General features: G+C 49.8%; 1 protein-coding gene across 3 annotated transcripts in view; it reads right to left on the reverse strand.

Moving 5' to 3' along the window:
* Nucleotides 1-4786: 4786 nt before the first annotated feature.
* Nucleotides 4787-14875, reverse strand: part of DHCR24 (24-dehydrocholesterol reductase) — a 33474-nt gene continuing 23385 nt past the window's right edge. Inside the window, exons 7-10 of one of the 3 annotated variants that reach the window (XM_035251611.3) lie at nt 9158-9355; nt 8551-8729; nt 7374-7557; nt 4787-7008 (exon numbers count right to left, since the gene is read on the reverse strand). In XM_035251611.3, the coding sequence (XP_035107502.1) occupies nt 7404-7557; nt 8551-8729; nt 9158-9355 (531 nt within the window). In that variant the 3' untranslated portion in view covers nt 4787-7008; nt 7374-7403. Of the gene's footprint in view, nt 7558-8550; nt 8730-9157; nt 9356-14875 lie in introns of all 3 variants that reach the window. The other 2 variants (XM_035251610.3, XM_035251609.3) reach the window with 2 other exon arrangements.

The following is a 14875-nucleotide window of genomic DNA, read 5'->3' on the forward strand; positions in this document are numbered from 1 at the left end:
AGTGCAGTGGCGTGATCATGGCTAAGTACAGTCTCATCTCCTGGGCTCAAACAATGCTCACACCTCTCAGCCTCTCAAGTAGCTGGGACTATAGGCTGCACCACCATGCCTGGCTAATGTTTTTGTATTTTTAAGAGATGGGGTCTTGCTATGTTAACCAGGTTGGTCTCAAACTCCTGGGCTCAAGCAGTCTTCCCACCCTGGCCTCCTTAAGTGCTGGGATTATAGGCATGAACCACTGAGGCTGGCCACAACTTATTTTTTTTGAGACAAAGTCTTGCTTTGTCCCCCAGGCTGGAGTGTAGTGGCACGTTGTTGGCTCACTGCAACCTCTGCCTCCCAGATCCAATCAATTCTCATGCCTCAGTCCCCCAAGCAACTGGGACTACAGGGATGAGCCACCACGCCCAGTTATATTTGTATTTTTAGTAGAGATGGGGTTTTGGCTGGCCTCAAACTCCTACCAGCCTCAGCCTCTCAAAGTGCTAGGATTACAGGTATGAGGCACCACTCTGGCCCCTGGCCACAACTTTAAATTAAGTAATTCTTTTAAAATATTTTGCCATGAGATAAGAATGAGTTCATGTGTGTTACAAAAATAATGTGTGCTGAGGAGGGACACTCATCTATAATGGAGCAAAAGGCTCTCTGGATACCACAGCCGGCTTTGCTGCCTTTGGAGGGCTAGAAGTGCTAGGGACTCCACAGCGCTCTCACTGAGGGAAGTTGGTATATATCCCTCACCCCTTGTGGGAGGTACCTTTGAAATGCATGTTTTACACTGGTTTCCAGTTTTCCCAGTGCAGTTATACTTCAGTGGCCCCCAGTGGTAACCTGCTTGAGAATGAACCCATTACTGGCTATCATCCCTTCCCCATCCCCTACTGGTGCTTTCTTCACCTCCCAAATAAACTGCTTGCATTCAAACCCTTGTCTTAGGGTTGGCTTCTAGGAAAACCCAAACCAAGACAAACACTAACATTTTTTCAGGCATCCCGATGGATCATCGTGCTGTTACACCCTGGGCTTTGGAACCTCATTTGGTGACCACCGCTCTGCTCTGTGACAGTAACTACATCTGTCTAGCCTCTCCTTGCACACCTTCCCAGTGGCAGGCAGTGCCCTCCCAGTGCAGGGCAGCTATGATTGATTGTAAAAGGGTCCTTTGGATGTTGAGCTGAAATCTAGCTTGTTTTGACCTTTGTCCTCCTGGCTGGGCAGGGCTGTAAGAGGTCATGGAGTTCTGCAGTTTGTTAGCAGGGCTCTGCTGGGGCTTCCAGCAATCCCTGGGGAAGGAGGGCACAGGGGTGGGCCAGGAGGCTGGACTCCTGGCCTCATCCAGCTTGTCTCAAAGTAGCTACATGTTCATTATATATTGGACTTTCCCTAAAAGCTTTGTTTGCGGAAAAAGAGCTCTACAGCCAAAAATTAAATGAATATTTAATCACCACCACATTCTCCTTCAGTCTCTTGAAGTGGTCCTGCAGGTGACTGGGATGAACACTCCAGCACATAAATCTTATAAAAGTAAAACATCAGGCTCTAGCACCCCCCTGCTTGCTCAGGAGGGTAGTGATCTCTCCCACTCCAGTGTGAGATGCTGCCAGGTTGTGGGAAGCCCTGAGCAGGCCAAAGATAGCCTTTTATAAGCCATGCCACCAGACTTAACATCCAGGTTCTTACTATGCCTTCAGCGCCACCTTGCAACATGGACCACAGGTAACGAGTGGGCATCACAGGTAGGCAGTCTTGCTGCAACCAGGTTCTGAAGATCAGCTAGTGGGCACGGGCGGCGGGTCATCTGCAATGCCTTGGCAAGGTGAAGCATGGCTGGCATAGCTGCTCACTTTACAAGAAGCTGAAGCCCATAGGAGGAACAAGTTTACACTAGTTGCACGGTGGTTGTTTTAGCAAACATTGTTAAAGAATGGGACTTTGCTGTGTTAGGTTCTTATCAATACCTAAGGGTGATGGTTCTGACCACCATGAATAGGGTACTGTGCTGTCTTTGGCTTTTTACCTTGAGGCCACAACATCCCTGGTCACAGCTCTGGGAAGCTCCCCTTGTTCAAAGCTCAGGTCCTCCCATCCTCATCGCTGTGGGTTGCTCGATGCCTGTCCTGGGCCTGAGCAAGCCCAGGTCCCATGGGCTCAGACCCTGCCACAGTCCTTTGGCCCTGAAGGCAGTTTCACCTTCTCCAGCTTGACCCTTGGAGCTCCTCCTTCTCAGAAAGTTTATACCTGTTTCCAGGTTTGGTGGACCCACTCCCTTTTCCTGGACCTGCTGCAGCATTAGCCAGGGAATGGGGGTTCACTAATAATGAGAATGGATGAACAAGGAAGTGGGGAATAATTGTAGAGATGTAGAAGGTTCAGAAGCCTGAGAGGTGAATATACTGAGGCCAGAGCCAGGGTGCAGGAGCCATCTTTCCTACTAAGCTTGGATTTGGAGGGCTTATTAGGAGAGGTCTCTGCTAGGTGGTATGCTGGTAAATGTTTGTCTCTCAAAACAAAACAAAGCCTGTGATGGTTAATTTTATGTGTCAATTTGACAGGGCTATGGGGTGCCCAGACATGTGACCAAATATTATCTTGGGTGTGTCTGTGAGGGTGTTTCTGGAAGAAATTAACATTGAATCAGACTGAGCAAAGCAGGTTGCCCTTCCTAATGCAGGTGGGCCTCATCCAATCAACTGAAGACCCGAACAGAACAAAAGGACTGAATGAGAGGAAACTCCTCCTGCCTGAGTGCTTAAACTGGGACATCAGGCTTTTCCTGCCTTCAGACTTCAACTCAAAGATGGGCTTTTCTAGGGTCTGGAGCCTACCAGCTTTTGGACTGGAACCTGCACCATTGGCTCTCCTGGTTCTCAGCCCTTTGGACTCAGATTGGAACTACATCGCTGGGTTTCCTGGGTATCTACTTGACTACTGTAGATCTTGGGACTTCTTATCCTCCATAATCACATGAACCAGTACTTTGTAATAAGTCTATTTCTCTGTCTCTGCAGGTGTCTGCCTTTCCATACAGTCATGTGATGCACAACATTTTAGTCAATGACAGATGGCACATACAATGGTGAACCCATAAGATTATAATGCTGTATTTTCACTGTACCTTTTCTACGTTTAGATATACAAGTGCTTACCATTGTCTTATAATTGCTCACAGTATTCAGTACTGTACCATGGTTTACAGGTCTGCAGCCTAGAAGCTATAAGCTATCCCATATAGCCTAGGTGCGTAGTGGGCTGTACCATCTAGGTTTGTGTAACTACACTGTATGATATTCACACAATAATGAAATTACCTAACGAAACATTTCTCAGAACTTATCCTCGGTGTTAAGTGATGCATGCCTGTGTGTGTGTATCTCCTACTAGTTCTGTTTCTCTGGAGAACACCGATTAATGCAACAGACAACAAAACAAGCCCTGATTTGTAGTGCTGCTAATTTCTGTGGTGAAAATGCTCCTGCTGTGGGTAATTTCAGGCTGCCAATGTCACTGAACATGGAAGTGGAAGGCGTGCATGATGACCCCTGTAAGCTGGTACAAGCCAGACACAGCACACCACTGACCCCCTCCCATAAACACCTTTCTCACCCCTCCTCCAAGATAGATCAGACTTCAGGTCTGCCGGTGAGATTACTACAAGTTCCAAGGACACACATGTGAGTTCTCTTCTACTTTCAGCTTCCAAGAGGTCAGGCAGTGAACAGATTCCTGACACCCTCTTGTAAGAAAGTTGCTAAACCAAGCCATGGCCCCTCAGGTGGCCCTCTTGCTTCCTCTCATAGATGCCAGGCCCATGGCTTGAGGCTTGTAAGGCAGCTGCTGCTAAGATTCAGATTTAGAATTGGGAGCAGCAACATACAGATTGTCCAGTCTAGAACCTAAGCCCAGCAAAACAAGGAGCTCTGGGTTGGGCTCTCAGGAACCAGCCCAGATAATGCCTTATATGTTGAGACAGGGTCTCGTTTGGTGTCACCCCAGCTGGAGTGCAGTGGAACGATCCTAGCTGACCTTGGCCTCAAATTCCTAGACTGGAGCAATCTTCCTGTCTCAGCCTCCAGAGTAGCTGGGCCTACAGATACTTGCCATCATTCTTAGTTAATTTTCTAAAAATTTTTTATAGACGGGTCTCACTATGTTGTTCAGGCTTGGTCTTGAACTGGCCATAAGCACTCCTCCTGCAGCGACTGAGCAATCCAGGTTCCTTCTGATGTAAGACTCTCCTACCACCTATGGCTTGTCATTTGCACTGAGGGGAGGGGAGTGCCAGGAGACCTCATATAGATTTTTATGACTTTTGTTTACATTCCACTGGAAAACTCCCAACACAAGGACACAACTGACTGTAAGGAAGGCTAGGAAAGGCTAGTAGTCTGTGTGTCCAAAGAAGGGAAGAATGCATTTTAGTGGATAGCTAGTGGGTCCACCAGTTTGTAGATGAGGACAGTAGTCTCAACAGGATTTACTAACTTGCTGAAATTGGCCACAACCAAGTGACAAAGCCAGGCCTCTGCCACTATCATCTATCACCTGGACTTCAGTGGTGGCCTTCTCACTGGTCTGCTTACCACTGTGCACATAGAGGGGTCCTTTCGACACATCCTCTAATCACACCCTGATGGTGATAGAAACAAACTTGTTCTTCTAGCCCTTGCCCCTGGGCTCATGGGTTCAGTGAGAGCAACTCAGTTGGGGAATGGCACAGCCTGCATTGGAGCCCATATTTGACAACACATTTTGGTCCCCCAAACAAGAAATGACAAACACCAGCTTCCAGGCCATACTTTTATTTTAACAGAAGCAGCAGCCTCACAGTCATGAGGTCCTGTGTTCCAGACAGTAGACACAGTGCCTGTGGCTGCAAGAGCCTAATAGGGGAGACTCATGCCTTTCTCCTTGGTCCCCATGACCAAAGAAGAAAACAAAAGCACACACCATACACTGCCACACCCATCCCCACCCCTCCTTTCAGTAATATCCAATTATTCATCCTTCTGGCCAAATAAACTGGCTACAATTCTGATTTTACAGAAAACCTTCATGCAGCCAAGAAACTCAGGGCTCTGGAGGGGAGAGGTTTACTCTGATACTTTCCACATGCACTGCCCCCTGGGACAAGTTTAACTCCACCCAAAACTATCACATGGATGGCTAGTGACAGGACTGGCGACAAAAAAAAAAAAAACAAAGCCATGAACTCAGCTCACCATGCTAAGACTGCCTCTTTCCAGGCAAGACTTTACTGGAGCAACATTAACCTGAGGGTGTGACTCCAAAATACCTTCCCTTCCAAGCCCCAGGTTGTGGGTAAGGTCTGGATTTTGGTTACATGACTAAGAGTGACTGAGGTTGCTGGCATCTCTGGCCACAGTCCCAGTGGCTTAGGGATGGGGGCTCCACTGGCAAAACAATGGCACTGTTGGATTAACTAGCTCGTGTTAACCATTCATCCATAACAAGTAGAATCATCAGTTTTGCACCGAGCAAGGAAGCACATGGGTCTCCTATGAGAACTAATGCCAGAATTCACATGCTTTGCAAAATAGAGAATGAGGTTTGCTTTTTCCTTCTGCTTCCTCCAGAAGCCAAATGGGTTGGGTGGTTCCTTTGCCTTCTGAGTGCCTTAATGCCCCCAGCCCTCACAGGACTGTGCTCAGACACTAGCAGTGTGCCAAGCCTTGGGAAGGATGGGTGAACACTATTCAGTCAAAGCGTGACTCTAAGAGGATTGTGGGAATGACAAGGCAGATGCTTCCCTGCAAGCCAGGTATAAGCCTTTCTGAAAACGAGATGGGAGCTGGCCTTGGGGCTGAAGGATGGATCTCGAATGACAGATAACCCCCAAGTGTTCACTGGATCATTTATTTTTCCTCTGACTGTCCACCCAAATGAGGCTTTCCATAGGTTTTGCAACCACAGTATCTAAGACAATCAGAAGGGTTCCAGGGAGGTCTTGTCTGCAGCAATGTGATAGATGAGGAAACCGCAGCTCAGAGGACAAAGGACTTGCCCACCTTGCACAGCTCGCTGACGGTAGGGAGGGACTGAAACCTAGGTCTTCCGACTCACACCTCACAACCATGACTGGCTCAGCTCCCTTAATTCCAGCTTCCCTTACATGACAATTCCTTCTCAAATTCGGGTTTTCAGCTGAGGCTGGGCAGTTCTTAAGACGGAGTTGCATAAACAACCAAGCTTTCAGTTATAACAAGCAGGGGAAGGACCTAGGGAGGTTCCTTTACCTCTAGAACGGAAATGGAACTTTTCTCTGAGCTTAGGATTTGTAAGGCACTGAAATTAACTACAGCTGGGGTGGGGAGTGGTGGGAGAAAGAAAAAAGAGAGATGAGTGGTTGGAGAAATCAAGCTGATGCTCTTTTCTTCCAGCCCCACAGTGAGAATCCCACAGAAACATGATGGTGGACTCCATTTTCCTACTTGATGCTGTCCACTCCCCAGCCCCCATGCTGCAGAGCAGCATAGACCCATTCCCACCAAGACAAAGTGGGTTTTGGTACAAGATGAGGCCAGCAGCGTTGGTGAGCCAAGAATGAGCCCAGGTCCCCTGGATCCAATTCAGAGCGCAGACCACTCTCTCCACTTAGGTGTCCCAGACTGAGGCTAGGGCAGGATTCAACCCTGGAATGCCTTCTCCAGGAACACAGGCCCCTCCGAGTGGACTCAGTGGTGGTTGGGTTGGGCCTGCAGGCTGCGGCATAGAGTAGGAAGGGGCAGGATGGCACCAAGGCGAGGAGAACTTTGGCCTCAGACCTGGCTTTGGCACAGCACATCTTGGGCCTCCCTGCCCCATGGCTGCCCTCCTGAGACTCCAGGGTGGGGAATAGCTGTCCTCCTCCTGTGAAGGCTCGTCTGGCTGATGGAGGCGATGGCAGGGAAACTCCAGGGCATCCCCTTCATCATTCCAGCCATGGCCCATGGCTGTGCACAGGTGACCTGACGTGGAGCCTTTTCAGACTCCACTGCAGATGTGAAGCTGAATGGGAAGCAACAAGAGCTAGCACTTACCCAGCACCTGCAATTGAGTTGACTGGTGCTCAACTCAGATGACAACCTGCAGGTAGGTATTACTATCCCCTTCAACTGATGGAGAGACCCAGGCTCAGAGGGTTTAAGGGACTCACCCAGAGTTACACAGCTGAGTTCTAAACGGGGAACTGGACTCAGGCTTGTCTGCCTCCAAACCCCACATTCTTTCCATTCCACTGGGCTGCCCCTGGAAGCCAGGAGGAAGGTGGTGTTGGGCTGTCATGGGGGGATTTCTGGAGGGGTTTCTCTCTGAAGGCGTGGATCTGGGAAAGCAGCCAATCTCCAGTGAAAGGAAGATGCCTGACCACTCACATGTATCGGTCTCTCCAGGCGGCCTCCAGCTCAGTGCCTGGCGGCCTTGCAGATCTTGTCATACACCTCGGGGAAGGCGTCCTGGCAACCAAGCTTCTCTCGCAGCTTGTGGTACAAGGAGCCATCAAACATCTCCCAGAATTCCTCCCGGTCCATGTAGCAGTCGGCATACAGCATCTGGAAGCTGCAGAGGCAGAGAAGCAGGTGAGGACGTCAGGAGACGCGTGGAGCGTGAGGTGTAAGAGAAACCCTCCGCTCGCTCTGAAGCTCAGAAAGGGGTTTTGGAAGTTTCCCTTGTTTAACCCCCTTAACCTGGTGAAGAAGATGGTGCAGGAATTCTTATCCCCCTTTTGCAGGTAGGGAATTGGGGCTTGGGGGTTAGGTAGCTTAGCAGTGGAGGCAGAGTCAGGAGTAGAACTCAGACTGCTGGGCTTCTGCCCCTCTGCTTGGCCAAAGGCAAAGGTGCCTCCCTGATGGGGCTGTTTTCCTTTCATTGTTATTGACTTTCAATAAGCTACACACATTTAAAGTGTACAACTGGATAAGCTCGACACAGGTAAGCAGTCACTGCAGTCCAGATCGTGGCTATATCCATCAGCCCCACACTTGGTTATCCATCTTCCTCTGCTACCACCAAGGCAACTACTAATGTGCTTTCTGTTAGTATGGATTCAGGTGTGTTTTTGGGAATCTTTTATCAAAGGAATCATACGGTATTCTTTTCTCCTGGCTTTGTCTGTGTTCCACTCCATAGTTTATTCAGGCTGTTTCTGGGCAAGCCTCTGTCCTGGGCCTCTCCGTGGTTTTCACAGTCAGGAATCCCACTCTCCTTAGCCTTGGCCTTTCCATCTGGAGCAGTCGGCCCTGGACACAGCTAAGCCCACACCTATGACCTGTCCCATGGGGGTGAGTGGGGTGACTCCCATTTCTGGCTTGAGCCGCTGGGAGGGGTGATGTGTTCACTGGAGGAGGGGGTGCAGGGAAAAGAGGGCAAGTGGTCCTGCAAGTCCACCCTGCCCAGCTTTCACAACTCACCTCCTGACCCAGAGGCTGCCACAGCTCCAGGGGCCCTGAGGAAGCAGTTCATTAGGCCTGGGGCTCCTATTCTTGACAGAGCTGGCCTCACTCCCCTGGGGCTCTCAGTTAGAGGGACCACACTACACTCTGGGCCACTCACCCATGCACGCTGCGAACAAACTTCTCCAACTGCCTCATGCAGGGCCTGGCTTCAAAGTGTTTCACACGCGGCTCCCCATATGCTCCAATGTCAATGTACAGCTCTGCCTCATTTCCCTTGGGGTGCACCAGGCCTGGCTGGCTGGGTAGGATGAATGGACACAGCCAGATGGGGTAGACCTGGGTAGACCAAGGAGATAGGTATTGGTACTTTTTCTCCAACAGGTAACAGGCTCATGGCTGGCCCGCTCATACCCACCCAAATGGTTTTGCAGCATTCTCAAGACCACCCCCACAAGGTGCTCTTGGCTTCACTCCCTACCCCCCAGCCCTGGCTAAAAACACCCTGACTCCACTACCCTGGAGGACACAACTGGAGCAGGTCATGGGAGTGCTCGCTGTCAGGCCCTATGACTCTTCTCCCGGGGGGCCATCGCTGAGTGGGCTGAGGCCTCAGTAGGGATAGGGACAAGGGTCTCATCTTAAAGTTGGAAAAACTGTGGCCCAGAGGGCAGGTGTGCCCAAGGTCAGTCACACGTTTCAGGGGAGGAGACCATGGATTCCAAGGGAATGTGCCTGATGCGCCCTCCCTGCCCTGCCCCACTCACGTGGATGTCGTTTTGGAAGGTGTGCAGGGCCTGCTGCAGGCACTTCATGGGCACCAGCATGTCCTGCACCACGTGGTGCTGCTCGTACAGCTTGCGCAGGGTCTCACCCTGGGTCAGCTTCAGGAGGGAGATCTTGGGAGGCACCAGCCAGCCAAAGAGGTAGCGGAAGATGGGGTTGTTGCCAAAGGGGATGATGTCCTGGAAAACACAGATTAGGGATGGAGAGAAAAAACAACAAGGGTTGAATGTCTCCAAGTGCAAGGGGTTGGGGACCAGGTCCCCATTCTGTGCTCAATAGAAGCATGGCAGAGTCCCATTCCCCTCTTTGGAGGGGGCGTGATGGTACCTAGGACTTTACCAGTTGGATCTAGGTTTGCTTCTCAGCTCTGGCATTTACCAGCAATGATGACCCTGGGCTAGTTACTTATTTGAGTTCAGTTTTCATATCTGTAAAATGGGACTTGTGAGGATAATGAGATATTAATACCAAATGGAAGGCATGCAACCCCGTGGCTGGAGTCCAATGATGAGGTAAATATCATTCCTGGTCTAGCTGATGGCATTCCATAAATGTTTGAGAAATGAATGCTGTTGAATGAGCACAGTGATACTCAGGGAACTAACGCAATCTCCCTAAGGGCACACAGCCAGAGATAGCTCTCACGGGGCCGGTGTAGTCAGGCTCAGGTTCGACAAGGAGCCCACTGGTTTGTAGCATCCCTTGCTCACAGCCTGGCCACTCGCCTGACTCCCCCAGTTTGGTCTCCTTGGAAACCCTCTCGGGCAGAGGCTGTTCTTCTCTTCCATGCCTCAAACTGTCACGCAGCAGAGGCTGCCTCACTCAGCACTGCTGCCTCCTGACAATGCCCTACACAACCCCCCCAGCTCTGCCCATCTCCAACAGAGACTCTGGCCCCCGGCTCACAACCATCTTCCCTGCTTGAGTCCTGCCATGTTCCTGAGGGTCCCCAGTATCTGCGGATCCCTGATTGTCACAGCTCCGGGAGCCCTTGAAGTCAGGGCCGCTCCTCCATTCATTAGATAGTTTTGAGGGGCCTCTGAGATCAGGAACTAGGTTCTATGCTGGGTGCTGGGGAACCAAAATAACTGAGACATGGTCTCTGTCCATAAGACGCCCACTCCCCCAGGTGTGGAAGACATAGGCCACTGGATGACAATGTAGGAAAAATGGGGACAAACAGAGGCTGGGGCAGCTCATGCAAAGGTCCACATCAGACTAGGAGGCACAGAGACTCCCCAAAGCAGTCACGTGTGTACGTGTTGAAGGCTGAGTGACCCTTTCCCTCACTTCCCTGGAACTGCCAGACCACTCCCACAAAGTTAGGAACCTGCCTGCTTTCTTCTGTTAGATCCCCACGCCTTTGCCAATGTCTGGCACACAGCAGGAGCTCAATAAATAGCATGGCTTTTATTGTTTCCTTGGTTACCTTTGGAAGATCTACACACGCCCACAGCAGAAATCCCAGTAGTACAAAGGTTGAGCCTCCCTGCACATTCCTGACCCTGTTTCCCTCACAGCAATAACCTGACCTCACTCACCGCCCACCCTCAACTCCCCTCCCACTCCCTAATGGCAAGCATTGGTATGAATGACTTGCTTACCCTTCAGGAAACAACTGATACACAGAGAAGCAGAAGAGCTTTAAGAAAATAGAAAGCAAAAAACTTCACAAATATGGCATCTTAGCATACCTGCTCATCACTGTACCCTGTGTACCAATGCAGCGAGCACTACTGCCTTCGGTTGTGGGTGCCTAATGTGTGCTGCAGGGGTCCACAAATTCGGCCCGCTCTCTGGTTGTGTTCCTTTACAAATTGTCCATGGCTGCCTCCAGGCTACAAGGAAGAGCAGTTACTAGAAAGTTCAAAAGACCTGGATCATATACTGTCTGGCCCATTGTATAAAATGCTTATTGGGTCGGGCATGGTGGCTCATGCCTGTAATCCCAGCACTTTGAGAGGCCGAGGAGGGTGGATCGCTTGAGGTCAGGAGTTTGAGACTAGCCTGGCCAACATGGTAAAACCCCATCTCTATAAAATATACAAAAAAAAATTGGCTGGTGTGGTGGTGGGTGCCTGTAAACCCAGCAACTCAGGAGGCTAAAGCAGGAGAATCATTTGAACTGGGAGGTAGAGGTTGCAGTCATCTGAGATCAAGCTACTGTACTCTAGCCTGGGTGACTCAGCGAGACTCCGTCTCAAAAAAAAAAAAAAAAAAAGGTAATTGACACCTGCACAATTATGGGGATGTATCATAATTTATTTAATCACTTCTCTACTGGCAGATGTTTAGATTATTTCCAGATTGTTCCAACGAATATCCTTTGTATTTGTTGCCCATTTGTATGTGTCAGAAAGATAAACTCCTAGAAGTGGAAGATTTTGGCTTAAACAGTCTAGGTAATTTTAATGGATGCCATTTCAGAGACTGTACCATTTTATACTCTCCCAGACAATAGACAAGGCAGGAGAACAGTTTCCCTGCTCCCCTGCCAGCACGATGTGGTATCGAACTTCTAGATCACCGTCATTCATTCTGATAGGTGAAAAACGGGACTCCTGGATTTCTGTTTTGCTTGTCTCTAATTCTGAGTTAGACTGTGTCACTTTGATGTTTAAAAACCATTTGTGTTTTTTCCTAAAAATAGTCCATTGTTAACCAAATACATCAGCTGAAACCATTCATTTTCCAGTCTTAGCCTCAGAAAGTTCAAGTTCTACCTTTGGCAAAGATGCCCACCACCTGCTGTGGGCCTGGACATCGCCCAAGATTAAGACTAATGGGTGTGGGGGAGACCCCATAGTCCCCCAGGCCATGATGAGACCCTCACCCCTATACTCTTCTACCCCTACCACCACCTATCACATTCTGCTTAAGGTACCTATTCCAACGTCAGAAATGACCAATCACCCTCTCCCAGGGGCCCACCAGCTGTAATTCAGTCATGCCTTACCTTCAGTTGTCCTTAGTCACCATGGCCTTCCAGGGGCCTTGCTACCTGTGATCTTCACCTGCCACAGCAATGCAGCATCTCTTAATCTGACCTCATCTGCCACTGCCCCACTGCCTTTCCTCTCAGGCCCTCCCTCTGTGCTCTCATGGTCTGACAGTAGCAAAACCCTCTCTACCTTCAGTCTATTCTCTGAACATTCCTTTCCCCTCCTTGTTCTTAACTAGAACCCTGAAGCTCTCTTTAAGTGGTATCATTGTCTCCCCTACGACCCTCCTGCCACTGGGCTAGATGGAGGTGAGGCAGAGTCCTCCTGACCCCTCATTCCTGCTTCCAGATCTCTGTTCCTCCCCTGTGCCCAGAAACCAACCTCAGAAACTTGGAAACATGTGCCCAATACCTGCCCTGATAACCACGGTTCTCTTCACTAGAGTGTGGATCACTGGATTCCCAACTCCAACATCTTTGGTTCCTTTCACCGGATCCTGGAAAACTGTCACCTTCTTCAACATTAACTTTCAGTGATTTAATACCGACAGAGATGGTTCTGCCCACGCCTGGCCTCTATGCCCCTGGCCTCCCTGACCTTGGCCTTCTTTCTTTATATTCTAGTGACCTTATCTTCCACATGTGCTTGGCCACTGACTCTCACGACATACTCTAGCGAAGGGGACAGAAATTAACACTCATCGAGATCCAGTGTGGGAGTGGAAGTGAGCCCACTGGTAAATGTGGCATAGCTGCTATTTTTGTAAATTTGATCTTACTGGAGCCAGTCATCCCTATCCATTTATGTACTGTCCTTGGCTGTTTCCGTGTGGCAGATCTGAGGAGCTGTGATAGACTCCATGGCTTGCAATGCCTAACATATTTGTCGTTTGGCCTTTACGAAAGATTGCCACGATGTCTACATTCACTGTCTCCATAGCTTCAATTGCAAGTGTTTGCTCTCAGCCATCACCGCCTCTCTTACTAGCCTATGCCCTCTAGTCCCCTGGCTTTAATGCTTCATTCCACCCAGGGCACCCCGTCCACCATATCAGTCCCTTGTCAGTTCCTGGGGGCCTCTCACATCCTGCCTCCCCGCTGTGGCTGGCTTAGATGTCATTGTAAACACACCCTTGGGTCCTCACTCTTGTCTACACATCACACTCCCTGCAAAACCTCAGCCATGGTTAAATATAACTCTGCCTACTCTGTACCCCACCCACACAGATTCCTGGGTTAAAAACCACAACCACACTGATCTTACTGTAAATTCATGAGCACAAACCCCTGGTAGGACCAATGCTGCCTGGCAGTGCCACAGCGTTCCCTTGTTAATTCATTTCCCACTCTCTGAGGGACAGCTTCACATTTCTTCTCTCCTCAAACCATCAACATCCTCTCCCCTTTCATCTCAGCTGAAATCCTTATTTCACTGAGAAAACAGAAGCAATCAGAAGAGAACTCCTACACCCTCCTACCACCCTACGATCCTCCCATTTGTAGCAACTGTAGCCATGAGTCCGGCTTCCCTCCTGACAACTGGATGAACTTTCCATGTGCCCATCAAAAGGCAGCCTCTCCACCCGAGCTCAGGAGCCACTCCACGTCCCAACTGAAGACTTCCACTATCAATCTACCCTCTCTTGCATTGTCCTTTTCCCCTCCACTGGACCACTGTCATGACTGCCATCTCTCCCATCTTAAAAGCAATCACACAGACAAGGTACCTTCACCTTTCCCCATACCCGCTCCAGCCGTCACCCTGTTTCTCCACCTCTCTTGACAGTGAGCCTCTCAGGTTTGTTTTCACTGTCTCCACTGCCTCTGGTTCTCTCTCGCACTCACTGGTCAAGGTTTCACCCCTATTGCTTAAAGTCAGTGATGACATTCCCACAGCCAAATCCAGAGGTCTTTGTCTTCATCTCCCTCAGGAGCATGTGGTACAGTTGCTGGTCTTCCTTCTAAAACAGTCTTCCCTTGGCATCTGGGATGCCACGTCCTCCTGGTTTTGTTCCCCTGCCCTGGTTGACAGCACCTCCTCCTGTCCTTGGCTGGTTCCTCCTCCCCTAACCTGCAGGGTGTCCCAGGGTCTTCTCTAGCCACCCTTACTCATTTACCTCCATGGCTTTAGAAAACATTTCTCTGAGGCTAAGAAATATGTATGTGGGGCTCCAATCTGCACTGAACTCCTTAAGTCCTGACACATGTCACTGGCTCCTGCTGTCGTCCCACCTGGACATCTGAATGGCTTCTGATTCCCCTTTCCAGTCCCCTCCCCCTGTTTAAAATGGCAGTCGACCTTGGCCCCAAACTTTGGAATCACGTCCATAGCCAATCTGTCTGGAAATCCTGTTGGTGGTTCAACCCGCACTGCATCTTCCAGATCTGACACTTCTCCTCTGTGCTGCCCAGACAGGTGTCTTCTTTCTTCCACTCTTGCCCACTCCCGCCCCCATCCACTCCATCCAGCTGTCACAGTTACTCTTTTAAAACAAAAATCAGGCCATGCCACTTTCCTGTTCAAAGCCCTCGCTGGCTTCCTATTATACTTAGAATAAGATATAAAGTCCTTCTTAACCGACAAGGAGCCATATGATCTAGCCTCTGGCGGCTGTTTGACCTCATTCCTCACCATGGCTCAGCGTGGGAATGCTACTCCACAGCCCTCGTGCTGTTTTTCAAACACATGCAGTCTTGCTGGGACACCTGGATAGCTATATGCAAAAGAATGGAATTGGACTCCTACCCCACTCAACAA

Source organism: Callithrix jacchus, chromosome 7 (assembly GCF_049354715.1).
Source record: "Callithrix jacchus isolate 240 chromosome 7, calJac240_pri, whole genome shotgun sequence".
NCBI classification, from domain to species: Eukaryota; Metazoa; Chordata; class Mammalia; order Primates; family Cebidae; genus Callithrix; species Callithrix jacchus.